Genomic DNA, 24,036 nt, shown 5'->3' with positions numbered 1-24,036 from the left:
AGTTGAGCTATTTCAAATCCTGGAAGATGATGCTGTGAAACTGCTGTACTCAATATGCCAGCAAATTTGGAAAACTCAGCAGTGGCCACAGGACTGGAAAAGGTCAGTTTTCATTCCAATCCCAAAGAAAGGCAATGCCAAAGCATGCTCAAACTATCACACAATTGCACTCATCTCTCACATTAGTAAAGTAATGCTCAAAATTCTCCAAGCCAGGCTTCAGCAATACGTGAACTGTGAACTTCCAGATGTTCAAGCTGGTTTTAGAAAAGGCAGAGGAACCAGAGATCAAACTGCCAACATCCACTGGATCATCGAAAAAGCAAGAGGGTTCCAGAAAAACATCTATTTCTGCTTTATTGACTATGCCAAAGCCTTTGACTGTGTGGACAACAGCAAACTGTGGTAAATTCTGAAAGAGATGGGAACACCAGAGCACCTAACATGCCTCTTGAGAAACCTGTATGCAGGTCAGGAAGCAACAGTTAGAACTGGACATGGAACAACAGACTGGTTCCAAATAGGAAAAGGAGTAAATCAAGGCTGTATATTGTCACCCTGCTTATTTAAATTATATGCAGAGTACATCATGAGAAATGCTGGGCTGGAAGAAGCACAAGCTGGAATCAAGATGCCGGGAGAAATATCAATAACCTCAGATTTGCAGATGACACCACCCTTATAGCAGAAAGTAAAGAAGAACTAAAAAGCCTCTTGATGAAAGTGAAAGAGGAGAGTAAAAAGTTGGCTTAAAGCTCAACATTCAGAAAACGAAGATCATGGCATCTGGTCCCATCACTTCATGGGAAATAGATGGGGAAACAGTGGAAATTGTGTCAAGCTTTATTTTTGGGGGCTCCAAAATCCCTGCAGATGGTGACTGCAGCCATGAAATTAAAAGACGCTTACTCCTTGGAAGGAAAGTTATGACCAACCTAGATAGCATATTCAAAAGCAGAGACATTACTTTGCCAACAAAGGTCTGTCTAGTCAAGGCTATGGTTTTTCCAGTGGTCATGTATGGATGTGCGAGTTGGACTGTGAAGGAGGCTGAGTGCCGAAGAATTGATGCTTTTGAACTGTGGTGTTGGAGAAGACTCTTGAGAGTCCCACAGACTGCAAGGAGATCCAACTAGTCCATCCTAAAGGAGATCAGTCCTGGGTGTTCACTGGAAGGACTGATGCTAAAGCTGAAACTCCAGTACTTTGGCCACCTCATGCGAAGAGTTGACCCATTGGAAAAGACTCTGATGTTGGGAGGGATTGGGGGCAGTTGGAGAAGGGGACGACAGAGGATGAGATGGCTGGATGGCATCACCGACTCGATGGACATGAGTTTGGGTGAAGTCCTGGAGTTGGTGATGGACAGGGAGGCCTGGTGTGCTGCAATTCATGGGGTTGCAAAGAGTCGGACACGACTGAGCTACTGAACTGAACTGAACCATTTTACATTCCCACCAATAGTGCATAAGGATTCCAATCTCTTCACAACACCATCAACCCTTGTTATTTTGTTTCATTTTTAACGTCTATCTAACAGTTGTGAGGTGATGTATCATTGTTTTGATTTGTGCTTTCTTGGTAATTAGCAACAGTGAGCATCTTTCCTTATACCCACTAGCCTTTGTATTTCTTCTTTGGAGAAATATCTAAGTCCTTTAAAATCAGATCACTTGGTTTTTTGCTATTGAGTTGTAGGAGGTCCTTATATTTGTTGACTATTAACTCCTTATCAGAGCTTGCAAATATTTTCTCCCATTCCATAAGTTGTCTTTTTACTCTGTTGGCAGTTTTCTTTGCTGTGCAGAAGCTGTTCAGTTTGATGTAGATCCACTTGTCTATTTTTGCTTTTGTTGCCTGTGCTTCTGGTGTCATATCCAAGAAACCATTGCTATAGGCTAATAATATAAAGCTTTCTCTCTATATTATTTCCTAGGGGCTTTGTGGCTTTAGGTATTATGCTTTAAGTCTTTAATCCATTTTGAGTTGATTTTTGTGTCTGCTGTAAGATAATGGTTTAATTTTATAGACATAAGCATTTAAAAAACTCTAATTTCATATATTTTTTAGGTGCATATATATATCAAACTTTAATTCAAATTAAAGAAACAATAAACAAAACTTAATAATTGTGTTTATTTTCAGGTGGGTAAAGGGGGTGGGGAGTCATAGAGGAGGATTCGTTGATAATGGTCATATTCAATTTCCTAAATTGGTTATGTGTACCTAGTAGTTTAATTATATTTATACATACTTCAACACAATTTTAGATTTATGAACTATAATATAATATACTGAAAGCCAAAATGTTTCATTTTAAAGAAAGAGATGGGACCTTTTAGGTTTTTTAAAAAATATATCTAATAACTTTCAAGATTACTTTTTAACATTAAAACTTCCATAATATATACTTTCACATAGGAACTAACTCTACTTAAAGGTTCAGACTCTGATGTAAAAAGTCTTAACATCCATTGGGTGGAGCACTGTCTTCTACTTCTAACCATATAGATAAATTCTGTTAGAAATTAATTCTGCAGAGGCACTTCATACAAATGTGCTTTACTTTTATTGATTCATTTCTTTCTACGAAGTCTCAGGATCAATATGAAATTCAAAGATCACTTACTATACCAACTTATTGGTATACCATGAAAAACACAGTACAAGATCCCCACTTGTTTGCAAAAAAACCTTAAAAACTATGATTGCCAACCCCTCAGGGTGGGCATTGACTATTACATCATAGTCAATTTATCAGGTTTCTCAGCCTCTACACTATTGACATTTTTGGCCAAATAATTCTTTGTTTTGTGAGGTGCCCTGTAGGTTGGAGGATATTTAGCAGCATCCTTGGCCTCTTCCCACCAGAAGCTAGTAGCATATTTTGCCCCAAAGGTAACATTCAAAAATGTCTCCAGACATTGCCAGATATCCCCTCAGTATAAAATTGTCCATAGTTGAGAACCACCTCTGTGAATGACACCCATAAGAGATGCCCTCAGCAACAATACCTAGCCGCCTTGACACTGAAAATACAAATATGAAGAAAGTGCAGACTTCAAGCAATTTACACTATAGGGGAGATAAATTCAGACTGGCATAAATAGTTAAATATAATTAAGAATAAATTTATTTACTGCTACTTAGGAGAATAACATGACTTTTAATAACATGATTCTTAAATCTTATGTACTTATTGAATTAGTCAATAGTAAAATTGATTAGCCAACATGTCAAAATGCAATTACATTTTAAAGAAATTAAATATTCAATTTATTGTATGTCAATTAGCTCCACATTACTAAATTCCATGATATTTTTTGATAATTTATTAGCTTTAAATTAGCACTGGATATGGGGGCTTCCCTGGTGTCTTGGATAGTAAAGAATCTGCCTGCAATGGGCGAGACCTGGGTTCAATCCCTGGGTTGGGAAGATCCCCAACCCAGAGAGAAGGGAATGGCTATCTACTTTAGTATTCTTGCCTGGAGAATTCCGTGGACAGAGGAGCCTGGAAGGCTACAGTCCATGGGGTCGCAGAGATTCGAACACAACTGAGCAGTTTTCACTCATGTGGGTAACAGTTCATTCCTCCTGAATATTCTATGCCTTCTGGCTTTCTGTTTTGTCTAACTACTATGTATTCATCTGCTTTACTGTCTATTTTTCCTCTGTCTTTTAAATTTTGGAGTTTCCCATGGTTAAGTTCTGGGCCCTCAGCTTTTCTCACTTCTTACCATCTTCTTAGGTGATCATATCTATTTCTATGGCATCACATACCATCTTCATGCCATCAACTGCCTACTTGACATGCTGCCTCGAATCTTTCAAAAGCATTTCAATTGAGATGTCCAAGACTGCTCTTCTTCCAATCTGCCCCACATTCATACATGACAGCTCCGTTGATCCAGCTGCTCATGCCACAGAATTATGATTATTATTTTTCTCACTCCTACTTTCACATCCCACATCCAATCCTTTATCAAATCCTATTGATTATATTGGATCTCTCAACTCTGTCCACTGGCACTACTTCTTCCAGGCTACCATCATTTCTGGACTAGGCTACTCTAATGGCCTTCTAATTTCTTTTCATGTGTATTAATCTTGTTTCTTGAGAATGTGTTCTCTACTGTGTAATTTAAAAATAGTATTCAGATCATGTTACTTCCTGTGTAAACTTTCAATCACTTCTAATTGCACTTAGAATAATATGCAACCTCCCTACCATGACCTACTGGGCCCTGCACGTTCTGGACTCTTCTGCTTACACTTCCAAGCAACTTTCCCTTTTTTACATATTTCAACCATACTGGCCTTTAATCTCTTTCTCAGAGAGGCTAAATTCTTTACCACTCTGGCAAATGCAGCTCGCCTGTGATGAGAAGGATCTTTCTGTCATTCAGGCTCATCTTAAAGTGAACCTTTTTTTAAGAGAGGCTTCCCATGATCCTCCAAATTATATTACAACATGTTATATAAATATTTAACATGTATTATAACAAATGATTTATAGGCCACTCCTATGAGCTTGTATCATTTTGCAGGTAAAGAAATCGAGGTTTAGGAAAGTCAGTAAGATACCCCCAAATCAGAGAGTAACAGGATTCGAACCATAACTTTCTTCTCTCTTATCCACACACACAAACTGCCTTCCCTGATGTAGCTGGCCTACGGAACACAGAAAACATTTTATGAACTATAGCTTCACTCACATCCTACAACTGTGTTTCACCCACTGGTCTATAAACCTTCTGAGGGTAGGAGTTGTGATTATTGTTTTCTGAAACTTCAAGGCAAGTGACACTAAAAAATTGTGACTAAATGACTAAAAGAACAAAAAGGAGAGAATTAATTTCAAGGAAAAGTAACGCTTTAGTTACTTAAGACTTTTAATTAAGCATTTAATCCCCAAACATTGGTGACATAAAAACAGGACAAATGTTAAATGTTAGGATAGACATGGAGAATCTGGGTGCATGGAAGCACTGCTAGTCGGTCACCTGGTGGCAGTGACTAAGCCCATCAGAAGTTATGTCAATGCATTCTCTAAGTCTGTGAATGTCTTTCTAAGGACAGTCAGGGAGTTTGGGATGGACATGTACACTGCTATATTTAAAATGGGTAACCAACAGTGACCTACCATATAGCACATGGAACTCTGCTCAATGTAACTCTGCTCAATGTTATGTGGCAGCCTGGATGGGAAGGCAGTTTCAGGGAGAATGGATACATGTGTATGTATGGTTGAGTCCCTTCGCTGTTCACCTGAAACTATCACGATGTTGCTTGGTAATCAGGCTATACCCCAATACAAAATAATTTTTTTTGAAAAAGAAAAAGAAATTACATTAGTGCATCAAGCTAAATAGCAATTCTGAACCTGTTTTTAACCATAGATGGATATGAAAATTTCCAACCCTGAATTCTACTCTTCTAGCTGTAAATCCTGTGTTCTTATAAGATAAGATAAAGACATTACAGGGAAAACATACACAAACAGTTAATGGAAAGAATGATTTGCAATCACCATTACTAAATTGCATTTTTGCTTTCTCAAAGGCTTAAGAATCCAAGGATGCTTTATAACAATGATGCTTCCCACTTCACTCCCTCCACCACTGGCAGCCTCAACTCCATTTATCCTCCCACTTCTCTGCAAAAAGATGGCAAGATTTCAAATCTCTTCCAATGCTTCTAAAGGAATTCTTGGCTAATTCTATCAAGATGACAAAAGTACTGTAGTCAATGAAGGAAAGATAAAAGTAAAGATGAAAGATTGCTGAATGTATCCAATTGCCTGAGAAGTCGATCATTCTATATCTGATGTTTTCCTTTTTAGTTTGAAGTTCCAGACAGCGTCCCTTTCAGTGAAGGAAATTTTGTTTAAACACTATTACTCCACTGAAGGGAAAAAATATTCTCCCAAGTTGCGAAATTAACCTCTCCCTTCATTCACACGTTTGGTTCTATTTTTACAGTTGTACCAGTAATCTAAAAGAAAAAGCACTGAAAGTTAATTCCAGGTTTCTAAAATGTCTGACTGTGCATGTCCCAGTTCTCTACAGCACCTCCCAGAAGATTCGGCCAACTTCTATTTCTGTAGCGCATCATTGTTTATCATTTGTTTTACAACAGCACTGCATGTTCTCAAAAATTGACTTAGATGAATTTCACCCATCGTTTACAAAAACTCAAGAGAGACAAATGGCCTTAAACAAAATCCACCACTGAGGCATGGTTAATTTACTAAAAGATCATTTCTTTTTTTACCTTCTCAGTTCAATATTTACTTCATTATGGTGGTAACTCTATGCCTCCCCCCCCAACCCCTACTAGCCTCTGTATTTGTCAAGGTTCCTGACAAATTTCCAGCTTATGATTGAGCATTATGAAAATTCACTGTTGGAAAAAGAAAACTATTGCTACACAAAAGCTTTTCCATTCAACTTGTTTTAAAGGATTATTGATGACTTTCACTTTCAGGAAAGCTACAATCCAAACTGTGGATGCGTTTTGACTGCACGTGTATAAACAAACTGATTCCTTATGGACAAATGCTCTAAGACTTGGTTAAGTCAGACAGAACTGAACAAAATCCTGATTGTCGCCTATTCCCTGGGTAATCAGAGTAAATTTCTTAATCCCTCTGTGCCTCATGTCCCTTATCTATATGTTATCTTTGAAAATACCACCCAGAGCATTATCAAGTACATAATAAATGCTCAGTAAATAGCAGCCATCAGTATCTGTGTGAATACTATGGAGAAGTAAGAGAGTAGGGAAGGTCCTCACCACCCCATTTGTCACCATTAGACCTTTTCCATCCTCATTACTAATGAAAAATTATCGGGACAACCTGTGGCCCTAGAAGGCAGAGGTAAGCCTGGAGAGCTCTGTCACTGAGAGGAAAGAACAAGAGCCTGGATGTGAGGTGGCCTCCCAGGCCCAGCAGGGCTGCCTAAACCCAACTACCACACACCCCCTTGCAGGGAGTAGAGAAGCCTATGACTCTTCCCTCAGATGGACAACTCCTTGGTCTGTGAGCTTAGACAAATTTTTACTCCCACATCTACAAAGTGAGAGGATGGACAAGACCAGTTCTGACACTCATTTCAGAGATAACTAACTCATGAGTTGGTGTTGAAGGTTTTTCTGGACCCAGGAGCAAGAAAGAGATCTTAGTGGAGACTTTTTCTTAGACTCACATCACAAAATAACCAGGAGAAAAACAATAGTCAGAAGACAACCAAGTATCTTCAAACATGTTTGCTTCCTATTTGAATGAATCTCATTCCTACTCAGTTCAGTCAGTTTAGTCGCTCAGTTGTGTCCGACCCTTTGCCACCCCATGGACTGCAGCATGCCAGGCTTCCCTGTCCATCACCAACTCTTGGAGCTTTTAAGCAACTAGCTGTGGGGTACAGCTACTAACCTACATCGAGTACTCTCTGCTCTCAGCAATTTGCAAAGCTTAATAGGCATTGCCTCATTGTCTCCTAACCTGGAAAAATCAGTACTACTATTATCCTATTATCTTCATTTGTCAAGTGAGGGAACTGAGGCATATAAACACTGTGAAACTTCCACGAGTACACTGAATTGCAATGGAATTAAAATTTGACCCTAGCCTGGCTCCATAGTCGATGATCTGAACTATTATCCTCTACTCCCACTTCCACTGGTAAAGCAGCCACTGGGAAATTGGTTTGCTTTCTCTGATTCATAACTGAATTTCTACAATAATATTTCTCTAAAAATTACATTACTCAGCTGGTATGAGCCTTTAGGAGATTCTCGGCCCCTTTCATTTAACATTCACAATAGGCACATTTCAAATACTGCAATTCAACCAGACTAAAGTGACACAGAGGTATGGATGAAACTCCGTGGGTTCTGACTTCATAACTCTAAAAGCTATGAGAGCTGCCTGGGGAATCTATGCACTGTTCACTCTACTTTTGTTTGTGTTTGAGATTCACCATACTAAAAGTTAAAAGCAATAAACAGTTCAATCACAGAAAAGATAACCTAAGAACTTAAGCTGTTTCAGGATCCAGAAGGACATTTGAGTTCAGTAAGTCAATGCTTCTGCTGACAGTTTTAAAGTCAGGATTTCAAGAACTAAGAGTGCAGGAACTTATTCGTCAAGATTTTTATGAATACGAGAATCCTCCCCTCAGTATATTTTAGTTTTGTCTGTCAAAAAGAATAAAAACATCCCCAGAATTGAATCAGTTGCTCACTCAGATGTTTGCTGTTGTTAGAGCTACAGTTGCTGATGGGAAAAGCTTTTGCTTCCCTCCTTGTAAGAAGTTTATCTTTCCACAGTCCACAAATTACTAAAGACCATCTGCATGATCAAACTTTAAAACTTCTGCCCCAATATCCTTTTCACAGTCGTACAGGATTAAAGGAAAGAAACTTACCCGTTCTGTTATGCATTCCCTCTTTGCCAAAATGTACTGTGGTTTCAAAAACTAGCCCAGTTCTTCTGAACTTTTCTGTATCGGTTATAATATTAAAGAGCCACAAGGAAGGGAAGTGGTTAGTCAACTTGCTAATTTTATCAGTCCCTCCCACTGGTTAAATAGTACCTGATGCTACAGACACAAAATCAGTTTTCTAGCTTACTTTCCTGCTACAGCATGACTTTATAAAAACTGCATAATTCAAGGGGAAAGACAGTGAAGGTATCTAGTTCTATCTAGTTCATAGGCATGAGAAAGTTAATGAATGAACATTTTATTAGTATTAATAAGAAGCCTAACAGACTACTAAAACCAGTGATTCAACAAAATGCAGAGGAGGAGGTGGAGATAGAATGTGTGTCAGCTGCACATCTATGCAAACTCCATCAGTTGGGTGGGAAAGGGAGTGATTTTAATGCAATCAGAGGACAAGTGGGAAGTAGCTGATGTTTCATTTGTTGATAAATTATTCTATCCTGGAATGGAGACAGTTTACTGGATATAGATACTTTCACAGTGTGGGGCCCTGGCCTGGGTGATTCTCTTCCTCTAGAGTTTAGCAGTTAAAACATAGGATAAAGCAGTAGATATATGCCTATGGATGAGGGAAAATAAAAAGTCCTCTGAGGAAGCTGTAAACAGTTTTCCAGGTGAAATATCTGCAATAAGTGAGAAGAAAATGTAGGACTTAAGACATTTTTTTTCCCAGCATCATTTGTTGAGGAGACATTCTTTTTCCCATTTAATGATCTTGGCACATTAGCCAGAGATCAATTGACATAAGGATTTGTTTTCTTGGCTCTCTATTCTATTCCATTAGTCTGTATGTCTGTTTTTATGCCAGTATCACACTATTTTGTTACTGTAGTCTTTTTTTTTTTAATTTACAATATTGCATTAGTTTTGCCAAATATCGAAATGAATCCACCACAGGTATACATGTGTTCTCCATCCTGAACCCTCCTCCCTCCTCCCTCCCCATACCATCCCTCAGGGTTGTCCCAGTGCACCAGCCCCAAGCATCCAGTATTGCGCATTGAACCTGGACTGGCGACTCGTTTCATACATGATATTATACATGTTTCAATGCCATTCTTACTTTTATATGTTGATCCAACTTCAAAAGATTGCAACATATAAAAACACTGTCACCTGAGAATCATCAGAGCCATCACTGGCTCCCACTAACTGTGGGCAAGCAGACTTTCACACTGCAGGGCTTCCCATCTTTTAAGATAAAATAAATAACCAGATTTTTATGTAAATCTTCTTTATCAAATACTGGCAAAACCCTTTCAGATTACATAAAATTTGTGTGCAGGCTGACTTGATCTCTGCCCTAGGTATTTGTTGCTCAATAAAAAATACTGTAATGACATTTACAAAATATGATATATCAAAGATACGATATTCAATATAACGTGCAGGTGACAAGACTTTGATCTCACCTTGTAAAACACAATTATGGATGAATGATATAGAATAGACTCTGGAGTAGCTGCCAATGTGTTAACAGGAATTTTCCATGGATCAGTTCAGTTCAGGTCAGTCGCTCAGTCGTGTCCAACTCTGCGACCCCATGAACCGCAGTAAGCCAGGCCTCCCTGTGCATCACCAACGCCCAGAGTCCACCCAAACCCATGTCCATTGTGTCGGTGATGCCATAAAACCGTCTCGTTCTCTGTCATCCCCTTCTCCTCCTGTCCTCAATCTTTCCTAGCATCAGGGTCTTTTCAAATGAGTCAGCTCTCCGCATCAGGTGGCCAAAGTATTGGAGTTTCAGCTTCAGCTTGAACATCAGTCCCTCCAATGAACACCCAGGACTGATCTCCTTTAGGATGGACTGGTTGGATCTCCTTGCAGTCCAAGGGACTCTCAAGAGTCTTCTCCAACACGACAGTTCAAAAGCACCAATTCTTCTGCACTCACCTTTCTTTATAGCCCAACTCTCACATCCATACATGACTACTGGAAAAATTATAGCCTTGACTAGACGGACCTTTGTTGGCAAAGTAATGTCTCTGCTTTTTAACATGCTTTCTAGGTTGGTCATACTTTCCTTCCAAGGAGTAAGCATCTTTTAATTTCATGGCTGCAATCACTATCCGCAGTGATTTTGGAGTCCAGAAAAATAAAGTCAGCCACTGTTTCCACTGTTTCCCCATTTCCCATGAAGTGATGGGACCAGATGCCATAATCTTCATTTTCTGAATATTGAGTTTTAAGCTAACTTTTTCACTCTCTTCTTTCACTTTCATCAAGAGGCTCTTTAGTTCTTCTTCACTTTCTGCGATAAGGGTGGTGTCATCTACAAATCTGAGGTTATTGATATTTCTCCTGACAATCTTGATTCCAGCTTGTGCTTCATCCAGCCCAGCATTTCTTGTGATGTACTCTGCAAATAAGTTAAATAAGCAGGGTGACAATATGCTGCCTTGACGTACTCCTTTTCCTATTTGTAACCAGTCTGTTCTTCTGTGTCCATTTCTAACTGTTGCTTCCTGACCTGCATACAGGTTTCTCAAGAGGCAGGTCAGGTAGTCTGGTATTCGCATTTCTTTCAGAATTTTCCACAGTTTGCTGTGATCCACACAGTCAAAGGCTTTGGCATAGTCAATAAAGCAGAAATAGATGTTTTTCTGGAACTCTCTTGCTTTTTCGATGATCCAGCAGATGTTGACAATTTGATCTCTGGTTCCTCTGCCCTTTCTAAAACCAGCTTGAATATCTGGAAGTTCATGGTTCACGTATTGCTGAAGCCTGGCTTGGAGATTGTGAGCATTACTTTACTAGCGTGTGAGATGAGTGCAATTGTGTGGTAGTTGAGCATTCTTTGGCATTACTTTGGCATTTCTTTGGGATTGGAATGACAACTGACCTTTTCCAGTCCTGTGGCCACTGCTGAGTTTTCCAAATTTGCTGACATATTGAGTGCAGCACTTTCAAAGCATCATCTTTTAGAATTTGAAATAGCTCAACTGGAATTCCATCACCTCCACTAGCTTTCTTCATAGTGATGCTTCCTAAGGCCTATCTGACTTCACATTCCCATGGATATGGGTTTTTATTTTCTATTTACCATTTTCTAATTTTTCCAAAATGAACATAAGGTTTTATAGTAGGAAATATTTAGTTTTTTTAAAAAAATCAAAGGAAAATTACTATGAAAAACTCTCTGAAGATATTCAGAAAAGACCAGAGATGAAATAGATTGACAAATGAAGAATCTCTCAAATACTCAATTCTGCTCTGTCTTTAGCATTGGCTAAAGATCAGATGTAAAAATTAAGCTGTCTGCAAATCAGAAGAGGGATGTACCCAAATAATAAGATTCATTACCGTGTGTCTCAGATATATAAGTCGTTACTTTATCTCCTTTATTAGGTAGCCAGAGCTCACATAGGCAGGATTTAAGACTGAATGCATAACACAGAAAGCAGTGAAATAACTGTGTGCCAATCCAAGGCTTTAAAAGAGATAAAAAATAAATTTCCCTATGAGAAATAAAAAAATAAATTTCCCTAAATGGACATGCATTTGAACAAGCTCCAGGAGTTGGTGATAACAGGGAGGCCTGGTGTGTTGCAGTCCATGGGGCAGCAAAGAGTCAGACACAACTGAGCAACTGAAATGAACTGAACTGATGAGCTAAATAATAATAAATGTAACCTTTAAAAAGAAGGTCTCTACCAATTTAACTACATTTTCCTATTTACAAAATTAATATTAGAAGCTGAGTCATGTTTGATTTCAAAAAAATTATTTTATTAATTTCCTCTAAGGCTTAAGAAACACTTTATGAAATCTCTTTTATAAGCCAGTCTAATCCTTCAGTCTGCTGAAGATCTAGATCACATTTTACTTCTTTAAAAACTTATCCCCTTCCCCAAATTAGAAATATTTAATTAGAAATATTTCAAAGATGATCCTCCTAGGCATCAAGCATGACATCCTGGAAAAACATGTTAACATCATTTTAAAAATCATACCTAATAATCATACCATTTAAAGTACACTCTATACACACTAAAAATTCTGCAGTACTACTGAATTTTTGCAAATTATGAAATGCATCGGTGACTATGTATAAAGTAATTGTTAGAATCATAGTAAAAGGTGTGGAACTGATAATATATTCTGCAGATGTTACCTTATTTTTTGTTAGGGAGTACAGTCCTGCTGCTGCTTACTTTGAAAAGAAATTCATTCTTTCTCCAGTCTGGAGCTCTAGGTTTATTGATGCTTCAGTCCTTAAATATGTTTTAAGTTTATTCATTTCCATTGTGCAGAATCCAAAGACTATAGAGTTTATGAAATAAATCTTTTCTTTCACTTGTATCTTTCAATTTTGATGACAAAAGCAGATGTTTGCAGGTTTGAAAGCAAACAAGGTAAACAAAACAAAATTACCAACTGCCCAGCATAAAAGGAGACATGAAAGATTATTTCATAAGCTGAGTATCACCCAACATATCTTTCTGAGGAAAGTATCCCAAAAGTAGTATCTTTAAAATGCTTTAAGCATTTGATTAAACTTGCTGCTAAAGTGATTATTTTTGGCCAAGATCTTGCTTATTAACATATATCCAAAGAATTTTTACAATTGCCATATGAATACAACATATATAATACTTGCTGAAGAGAAAGGGACAACATCCTGAGGTTTGTTTGTGCATCTGTGTGTCTTCCTCAATAAATTAACATATAGTATTCAACTTCACTAGTAATCAAATAAATGCAAATTGTTAAGGAGTAACATTTTTACCTATCAATTCATGCTAATACAAGACAATTGAGAAGGTCTCTCAAATATTACTGATAGGAGTATAAATTGGTACACCTTTCCTGGAAAAAAAAAAATCACAGTATATCAAGAATCTTTTTTAAAAGTTCACACTTTTTGAGAATGACTCTATTCCTAGGAATCATTTATAAAGAAAAGATAATCAAAGATGTAGATTTTGATTTCTGTAAGTAAATGTCTATCCCACTGCTACTTTAAAATCTGAACAACTTTAAACCATCTATATCCTGAATATAAGGGGAATAATCAAGGAAATTATGATATAATTATAGGATAGATTATAATATAACTTCTGTAAGTCATGACATTAAAAATACTTAATGACACTAAAAACATTCATAACACAATATTGAGTACGGAGAAAAGACACAAAAATATGTATGTATTATTATCCCAAAATCTTGGAACACAAATACACACTCCACTCACACCTTCACACTTCACATGCAAAATGTATCACACACATTTGATAGAAAACAGAATTTTTTTAAATGTCCAAAACATGAAGAGGGATTATTTCTGAATGGTATGGTTATAGATAAATTTTATATTCTTTTTATCTCTTTTAAAAGCAAGTTTTCTACTTTGAACACAGGGCAAAAATAAAATTTGATTATTCAAAAATATTTGCAAAAATATTTGTACTTTTCATGAGTGCTAGAATCTTATGTATCACAGTGTCTTTTAATTGATATTTTGAACCAATTTTATCTTGTTACTTTAGCTTTGTGGATTTTTATTTTATTCCTTGACAAAGTGAAGCCCGCCTGGCAACCCAGGATATTTAGGCTGAAATCAGCCCCATGTTAACAAAGAAAAGATTGTCAACTACTCATCTTTTTAGTTACTTCACAGGCGATCCATTTACTCTTAAAAGTAGACTGCTAAAATTCACATCCAATTTATTGTATAATTAATAGGCAAAATTTTACCTGAGACAACAGCCATACTGAGTACTAGATTTAAATCAAGTGAAAGAGAAAACAATTTATTTTTATTTGGTCTTCATAATACAAGATACTTGAAAGTTTTTTTTTTTTTTAACTCATTTAATTATCACAACCATCCTGAGGGTTCAGTATTCTTACATTTATTTTACAGATGAAGAGACTAATTTATCCAAAGACTAGGTAAATAGACTAAGTCCTCATGTTTGATAAATGGAGGACCAGAACCGACTACAGATAATTCTGACTATTAAACCAATGTCCAGCACTATACGGAGAGGTTTCTTTTGGAATTCAGATAGTATACCTGTGGTAGTCTTAAAAGTACTGACAAAGAACAAAATCTTTGAGGATCATGAGTTTAAGGAGATTAAAAATAGGAAATTAACTTTTCTCAAAGATACATAAGAGCTAACAAAGAATAGGAAAAAAGCATACAATTGAATATGTAACTGAGGACATCTCCAAACCAAGTTAGGACACAGATCTAAACATAAGAAACAGGAGTACTATATACATATAAGTGTGTGTGTTTAAACTGACATCTGGCATATTTTTGTAAATACTAAATAAAACTCATAATTATTTTCATTGATTTTAAAGGGGGAAAGTTTTAATTATTTTATAGATGTATTTTATCACAAAATGAAATAATAAAAAATATATGAGGACAAAAGTAAGTACTGTATCATAATCTTATACTGAAAAGCCATTGCTAAGTGGCGACTTCCCAGACTTCTTTCTGTTTATGTACATAAGGATCATAGTAGCACTACAAAAATGAAGTTTGGGTAAACTGGCCAAACTGTATACTTCATGACACGAGGCAGGGTTTGAAAGCTATCTGTCTAACTCCTCAGTAATGGTTTTTCTACCTCTTTATTTTGCCCCATGCTGTGAATACTTCACAAACACAGGAACTGAGAGGAGGTTTGTTTTTATTTGTTTTTAATATTTTTCCAAAATTTAAAGTATTAAATTGGTTGATCCTGACATTCACTGCTGTTTCCCTTTGAACAAATCATTTAATTCCTAAGGCTGAAGGTTCCCATCAATAAATAACGATAATAAACTCCAGAAGTTCTGGAAAAGTCAATGACTCAGTGACTAAATGGAATGATATCTTAGAACTTAAAAATCTCTGTTTTAGAGCAACACAACATACTTAACATAAAAATTCAGCGATATCCTTTGGAACTGTAAATAAAGAATTAAGATACCATTTGGGCCATGTGTACTGACAACCCATTGTGCAAAGAGGAATGATAATCAGTTCACCAAATTATGGTCAGTTGTTAATATTTCTGCTACATAAACTTGGTGTTTAACCAACTTTAAAAATAAATCTTACTCACCTTTGATTTACTCTCTCTTTCCTTATATTATTACTAAGCTCTACTATGAAACGTCCCCCTATACATTTTGAAGTGTATTTTGAGGGTTAGTATACCAAGGATGAGAAAAAGGTCAAAGGTTTTCACATGCTCTTATTCCTTTTGAAAAGTAGTGCCTAAAAATTATCCAGAATTTCCAATTCTTTCAACTTTAATTCCAAGAGTGAGAAAATTTTATCATTCAAACACTGCTAATGCTATTCACGAGGAGACTGGGCTATACTAGTGAAGACATGCCTTCAACCAGGCAACAAAGAAGAGGGAATGCACAGTCCATTTAGTTATACACTCACTCTGCAATGCAGTTACAATGCCTTGTGGGATATAAAGGGGTAAGTTCCTCATAAACTAACATACAATCAAGTGAATTGAACTGTTCAAGAAGTTTTCACCAAATGATAATTGCTTTCCCTCAATGTAAATACAACTTCCCTTTTTGGAAGGGGTCCTGGGACCTTGCAATGTCTTGTTTAAGATGAATAATCATGATGTATCACTCTCATCTATTCCTCTAAGAAGTGAAATATTTTCATTTCTCAATATTAGAGAGCCTTAGCCACCATTTCAGGATTTTCCTGAGAAATATCCATAACATACCATGAGTCACTAGCTACTGTCTCAGAAATGTTATTAAACACTCTGCCTTTATTTTCTCACTTACAAAAAGTGGGCTTATAATGCCTATTTCATAGAATTTCTGTGAATATTCAGTAAGGTCAATTATATAAATAGCCTTCATACATGGACTTCTCCTTCTCCTCCTAAGTCACTTCAGTCATGTCCGACTCTGTGCGACCCCACAGACGGCAGCCCATCAGGCTTCCCCGTCCCTGGGATTCTCCAGGCAAGAACACTAGAGTGGGTTGCCATTTCCTTCTCCAACGCATGAAAGTGAAAAGTGAAAATGAAGTCGCTCAGTCGTGTCCGACTCTTAGCGACCCCATGGACTACAGCCTACCAGGCTTCTCCATCCATGGATTTTCCAGGCAAGAGTACTGGAGTTGGGTGCCATTGCCTTCTCCACATACATGGGTTAGTACATTGTAAATGGCAAAAATGGAAACCTGCAATTACTATAACTAGACAAAAACAATATTTAAATAGTTTTCTCCTACCCATTCTGAGAGGGATGTTATAATGTCTTTTCATTGTATGTGTATGTTCTTTCAATATTTTTTAAGGTGACTCTAGGCTCATTTGGCCCTTCTTCTAGAGCCTTACTGTAGAGTTTTAAAAATCCTTTCAGGATCCACAATCCCATTGAATCAGCAATAAAACATGTACTGAGTGAGATTCAGGCAAATAACTATTCAACAGAAGTCCCTTCGATTTTTAATTACTCCTTCCCTCTCCAAGTTCACTGTTATTCTCTGATTTTTAATCTTGAGAGCCAGTCAGGGTACATTATTTATGTTATATTCAATAGGGAGAAAAAGAAGAAAAAGAATTTTATTCAGGACACTAACTCTAACCTTGAAATGTTATTTTCTGAACATTTGTTCTGCTCACTGAGCAAATTTTAGTCTTCAAGTCAGATGTCTAAATACAGTGCTTGAGCTCTGTTTAAGGCTAAAAATATAGACTTTTGTACAAGGTGATGGTTACAAAGGAAGGTGTTTACAATATAGTTCAATAGAAGAAGCTAACTGAACATTAGCTATACAGTTCAGCCAGAAGAATTTCTCATCTCCACTGAAGCTTTGGAGTCAAATTATCCTTTGAAATACATTTTTCTTGAAAAGAAAGTGAATTAAGTAAGGGTTTCCTGAAGTCCTTCACCAGATTCTCAATTTTCTTCACATGAAACTGGAAGTCATGGAAGTCTTTGTCAGCCTCTCTCTCAAATAGAGTACCAATAAAAGCATGCTCCACAAAGAGTAATTCTGAACAAGAAGTCTGGTTATAAAGCCCATGAAATATCTTCCTCATTGTAAGAAAAATCTATTAATAGATGTCAATGAACAGTTATGATACTTACTAATAACACAAAACACAGCTACCATCAGAAAAGTTTATTATCCTTCAAGAAACACGTATTATTGCCTGATCCTGTTTCAGACTCACAGACAAAGCTCTATTCCATCTAGAAGTTCATATTTGGTCTTCCTCAGGTATATCTTCCCGAAAGTAAAAGATCAAGAAGATCTAGATGGGAACAGCAGGATAAAACAAAGCCCTGAAATGGATAATGCTGACCCTGTTGTCAAATGTCATGTGAAGTTCACTTAATTTTTAAAATGTTATTCCTTTTCAGAAACTGGAAAAGATAAAATTGGATGAACAAAGGGAGACTAGGATACATAAAATTTTTGATGTGCTTATGAGCAATTACTGCATAAATGAATGAATGAACAGAAATGGTCTTAATGATATTAGAAAATCTCAATAGGTTATTTTATTATCTGAATCCCCTCTTTAAATATTTATTATAAGTAAGTTTCATGAGGCTCAACTGTCTTTTTTAATACTTTAATCTTCAGGTCCTAGAAACATATCTGATGGAGATAGTTCCTTAACAAATATTTGCTGAATGGATGAATACATTTTCATTTTATTTTTATTTCCCTTCTAATCTTTCAAATATTTTTAAGGGTGATTCACAATTATTCTCCTAAACCTCTGAGAATTCCCCTTTCAACATTCAGAATTCCCCTTTCAACACTAAACAGAGGAGATAAGTGAAAAATGGAAGTCATAATTCCTTAATAAAATTTTCATGCAAGAAATAATATTTGGCCAATTTACACATAGCACATGAATTAAGCCTTTGAGAAAACTAGTTTCTAGGCAACAACTGTCCTTATTAAATGGGTAAAATGCGAACATACACACATATTGGAAATACATTTGGCATCAACTTCATCATGAAGTCACTGGGTAGAAAAGATCAGAGCATGAAAATTTTCCTAATCATTTCTTTTATAATTATAACAATCAGAATTGCCTATACACTTACTTTTTAGTAAGAACATGGGTAAAATTGGTGGTGTGAAATCCAGGCAGGAAGAGAGCAAGACAAAACAACTAACAAAGGAGAGCACAATTTTAAACTCCAAAGAAAGTATATATAGACTGTGTGTGCTAAGTTGCTTCAGTTGTGTCTGATTTGCGAGCCATGGACTAGTGGTCTACCAGGCTCCTCTGTCCATGCAATTCTCCAGACAAGAATACTGGATGGCTTGTCATGGCTCCTCCAAGGGATCGCCCCTACCCAGGGATCAAACCCATGTCTCTTAAATCTCCTGGACTGGCAGGACGGTTCTTTACCACTAGCCCCACCATGGGGGGCTCATCTATCTAGACGACGTTGGATCAAATACCTTTAGGAAAAAATATGCTGTTTTTACATTAATGATTTCCTTTTTTTTTTTTTTTTGTAATTTAGTTTCACTTTATTGAATGGTGAATTGAGTTTGATATGTGCTTGAGATTGGAGTTCAAAAATTTTCAAATTTATTTCTAAAATGACAAAGTTTACTTTAAAACTCCCAAACTTCCACATCCATGTTTTTCAGTTCCAGAACAGGATAGCTGCTTCCATAGCAGAGGCAGTTCTTGTTATGGTGGTTAAATTTCAATAGAAAAAAAAATCACTATTCTTTCTTGAATTACCAAACACCTCTTTCATGCCTTTCAAAGTAACCTTTTAAAACAGCATGCGAAATGTACAAAAGATTATGTGTCTCTATATAAGCACATATTCACAATGTCCTAGGGCATTATTTCAGCAAGGAAAATTTCTGATGTTTCAAAGTTAATTTTTTAAAAAATGCTAAAGAAATAACTGCATCATATAGAATGCAAGTACTTCTCTTTTACCATGTTACATTAAAGGCACATCTAAATTTAGACATATGTAGATAAACATTCCAATCCCTGAAAAACCCTAGACCACAGAGGTTCTAGGGAAAAGTCTGTATTATATTAAACATGAGACTCCATTTCCTTGTTTTGAATTATTGGTGCTGCTGTGGCAACAGCACAATAGAGAACTTTGTTGCACGCTCAGCAGAGCTATTTATACTATTTAACCTCTTCACTGGGAGTTCTTCCTCTACCGAATTCTTCCATTATTTTAATAAAGCAGTCCATTCAAAGTTGGTTTTTTTTTTATTGTTGCTAAATGTGAACAAACAAAACTTAGCTTTGAACTCTTTAGGCAAACATTCTGGACATAAATCTAATATCTTGAATTATTTTAAGTAACTGAATACCCATTTCACAGATCACAGAATTCTGAAATAAAAGGATCATTTCCTGAAAGAAGTGACATCTGGATTCTGAATGCTCTGAAAATTTACCAAACTTTCCAGAAATGGGAAATGGCTGGTTAACTGATAATTAAAATACCTCAAAGGAGAACTTTTCAAAGAAAATTCAAGATGATGTTCCTTTGTGATTATAAGATGAAGTCAGCACAGTGACATAGACCTGGAATAGGACTAAAGTCAACTAGTTGCATGAAGAGACACATCACAAAATTTTCTTTATTACTTCCCTCTGGACTAGTTAAATTAACCAAGCAAACCGAATTGATCAACTTGGTTTAACATGTGGAACTACATAAAAAGTTTCCTTTTAATTGGTAAATTGGCTAAACATCAAGTTTAATCGAAGTTACGATGTTTTAATAAAATCTTTTGAACACAGTAACTCAAATTAATCTTCATATTTGGAAATGACCAAGACATTTGAAAGGAGTTCTTAGGAAAGAAGAAAATGAAGTAGGAAAATTAACCATCAGTGAGTCTGTTTCAATGTCTGAGAAATGTTTGGAGTGAGGGGTGATGTAAGGTAAGATATTAGAAGCAGGCAGAAATGATTAAAATGGAAAAAAGAGGATTATAAATCTTATGTATAAATGATAATTCCACTTCTCCAGTTTCATCTCTCATCCCCCATACCCACTATTCCAGGTACAAGGCATTTTTCCTTTCTAGCCAACACTTCCCATCTTCTACTCATCGGCACTTGATGTTCCGCTTGTCAGCCCTACCTCTCATCCTTTTTCGCTAGCAAGCTCACATGCACCTTTTTGAATCAGCTATCTTCTCCATCCCCTGCCAACTGTCCCTCACTCACGCAGAGCTTGCAGCTGTTTCTTCAACATTACAGGCCACCATTCCTACTTCTTCCTGAGTACTCACATCTTATCATCATGAAAGTGTTTTGTCTACTTCTCACACTACACTGGGGACACCTCTAAAGCAGAATTCACAGAAGATTCACTCATTCATCTTTGTACCTCCAATTATTTTAGAATTGTGCTATAATTACTGAATGATTGGGAGTCATGGTATCAAAGTGAATTTAAAATGAGTAATAAAAAACTATAACATTTTCAAAAATTACATGTTTCAAGATGCAAGTTTGCTCATAATCGAATGCAAGAAGAAATTTATTTATTTATTTTTAGGGCCTCAATAACTTTTTTTTAAAAATTTATTATTATTATTATTTTTTACTTTACAATATTGCATTGGTTTTGCCATGCATCAACATGCATCCACCATGGGTGTACACGAAAACCGGAAGGGATATAAAAAGAAAAATTTAGGAAAAGAACAAAGAAGCCACTTCTGTTATTGTTTACCATGGCTGCAAACAAACTTAATTATTGAGAAAATATTCTCCAATTAAAATTTATTTTGAAGTGAATATTATAAAAGCTAAAATAATAAGCATTATTTCTAGTTTTATATTTGGCTTGTTTAAAAAAGTAAGTTCAATAAGCTGAGAAACTGTCCATGATTTCATTATAAAATGTAATACTACCCACTTTCTATGAAGAAAAATATCATGTATCCTCCCTTATTAAAACCTATGCCCTCTAGAGGTGCTCTGTCAAGCTGAGAAATAGCATGTCAGTAGCATATTATGTCTACTGTAGCATAATATGTTACAGAGACAGATGTCCCTATTCAAAATGCAAATGCAATGATCAATCACAACTCAGAGCATTCCTGAAAACCAAAGTGCCACAGTTAAAACACAATTACAGAAAGACATGCTAAAATAATATCAAGAAGTTGATACAGGATGAATGCATTGCCCAAGAACTGCAAGAGTATTTGCAGAATATGTGTGGATTTTGTGTTTTGCCAAGGTTCCATATAAAAATTTTAAATGCATTGTTAGGGGAATTACTGCACCAAGGTCCATACTCGCTATTGGGTGAGCTCTCCTTTGCCTTTTCCTACTTTGCTTGGAGCTATCCATCTGATACACATACCTTGCTGCTGCTGTTGCTAAGTCACTTCAGTTGTGTCCGACTCTGTGTGACCCCACAGACGGCAGCCCACCAGACTCCCCTGTCCCTGGGATTCTCCAGGCAAGAACACTGGATTGGGCTGCCATTTCCTTCTCCAATGCATGAAAGTGAAAAATGAAAGTGAAGTCGCTCAGTGGTGTCCAACTCTTCGCGACCCCACGGACTGCAGCCTACCAGGCTCCTCCATCCATGGGATTTGCCAGGCAAGAGTACTGGAGTGGGGTGCCATCGCCTTCTCCTTGCCTATCATTAATTCCATTTCTAGTTTCACAAAGAATTTAGGAGAAAAGGAATGATATACCCATCTGAATGCAGAGTTCCAAAGAATAGCAAGGAAAGATAAGAAAGCCTTCCTCAGTGATCAACGCAAAGAAATAGAGGAAGACAATAGAATGCAAAAGACTAGAGATCTCTTCAAGAAAAGTAGAGATACCAAGAAAACATTTCATGCAAAGATGGGCACAATAAAGGACAGAAATGGTATAGACCTAACAGAAGCAGAAAATATTAAGATGAGGTGGCAAGAATACACAGAACTATAAAAAAGATCTTCATAACCCAGATAACCACATTGGTATGAACAATCACCTAGAGCCAGAAATACGGGAATACAAAGTCAAGTGGGCCTTAGGCAACACTCTATGAACAAAGATAGTGGAGGTGATGGAATTCCAGTTGAGTTATTTCAAATCTTAAAAGATGATGCTGTTAAAGTGCTGCACTCAATACACCAGCAAGTTTGGAAAATTCATCAGTGACCACAGGACTGGAAAAGGTCAGTTTTCATTCAAAAGGCAATGCCAAGGAATGCTCAAACTACCACACAATTGCAATCATCTTGCATGATAGCAAAGTAATGCTCAAAATTCTCCAAGCCAGGCTTCAACAGTCCATGAACCAAGAACTTCCAGATGTTCATGCTAGATTTAGAAAAGGCTGAGGAACCAGAGATCAAATTGCCAACATTCACTGTATCATCAAAAAAGCAAGAGAGTTCCAGAAAAGCATCTACTTCTGCTTTATTGACTATGCCAAAGCCTTTGACTGTGTGGCTCACAATAAACTGTGGGAAATTCTTCAAGAGATGGGAATACCAGACCACCCTCCCTGCCTCCTGAGAAATCTGTATGCAGATCAAGAAGCAACTATTAGAACCAACAACTGGTTCCAAATTAGGAAAGGAGCACATCAAAGCTGTATATTGTCATGCTGCTTATTTAATTTACATGCAGAGAACATCATGTGAAATGCTGGGTTGGATGAAGCACAAGCTGGAATCAGGACTGCCAGGAGAAATTTCAATAACCTCAGATATGCAGCTGACACCACCATTATGGCAGAAAGCAAAGAACTAAAGAGCCTTTTGATGAAAGTGAAAAAGGAGAGTGGAAAAAGTTGGCTTAAATCTCAACATTCAAAAAACTTAGTATCATGTCATTTGGTCCCTTCACTTCATGGCAAATAGATATGAAAACAGTGAGAGACTTTATTCTGTGGGGCTCCAAAATCAGTGCAGATGGTGACTGCAGCCATGAAATTAAAAGACACTTGCTTCTTGGAGGATAAGCTATAACCAACCAAGACAGCATATTAAAAAAGCAGAGACATTACTTTTCTGACAAAGGTCCGTCTAGTCAAAGCTACAGTCATGTATTGATGTTAGAGTTGGACTATAAAGAAAGCTGAGCACCGAAGAATTGATGCTTTTGAACTATGGTGTTGGAGAAGACCCTTGAGAGTTCCTTAGACTGCAAGGAGATCCAACCAGTTAATCCTAAACGAAATCAGTCATGAATATTCATTGGAAGGACTGATGCTATAACTCCAATACTTTGGCCACCTGATGCGAAGAACTGACTCATTTGAAAAGACCCTGATGCTGGGAAAGATTGAAGGCAGGAGGAGAAGGGGGACAACGGAGGATGAGATGGTTGAATGGCATCACCGACTCGATGGTCATGAGTTTGAGCAAGCTCTGGGAGTCAGTGATGGACAGGGAAGCCTGGTGTGCTGCAGTCCATGGGGTCACAAAGAGTTGGACATGACTGAGTGACTGAACTGAATCGAACTCCTAAGCATGCCTTTGATTTTATATGTGTGTTACCCTTAACTATACATAGCAGTCCAAACCTATTTTTCAGATTCA

General features: G+C 36.9%; 1 protein-coding gene across 2 annotated transcripts in view; it reads right to left on the bottom strand.

The window, feature by feature from the left end:
- Positions 1 to 24,036, bottom strand: part of HDAC9 (histone deacetylase 9) — a 1,051,976-nt gene that overhangs the window by 810,263 nt on the left and 217,677 nt on the right. The window contains exon 1 of one of the 2 annotated variants that reach the window (XM_044946509.2): positions 8,433 to 9,360. The exons of the other annotated variant lie outside the window; for it this stretch is intronic. Within the exon in view, the coding sequence (XP_044802444.2) occupies positions 8,433 to 8,448 (16 nt within the window). The 5' untranslated portion in view covers positions 8,449 to 9,360. Of the gene's footprint in view, positions 1 to 8,432; positions 9,361 to 24,036 lie in introns of those variants that run through there. 2 annotated transcript variants of the gene reach the window in all.

This window comes from Bubalus bubalis, chromosome 8 (genome assembly GCF_019923935.1).
Source record: "Bubalus bubalis isolate 160015118507 breed Murrah chromosome 8, NDDB_SH_1, whole genome shotgun sequence".
Lineage (NCBI taxonomy): Eukaryota > Metazoa > Chordata > Mammalia > Artiodactyla > Bovidae > Bubalus > Bubalus bubalis.
This window is presented reverse-complemented; position numbering and strand designations above follow the sequence as displayed.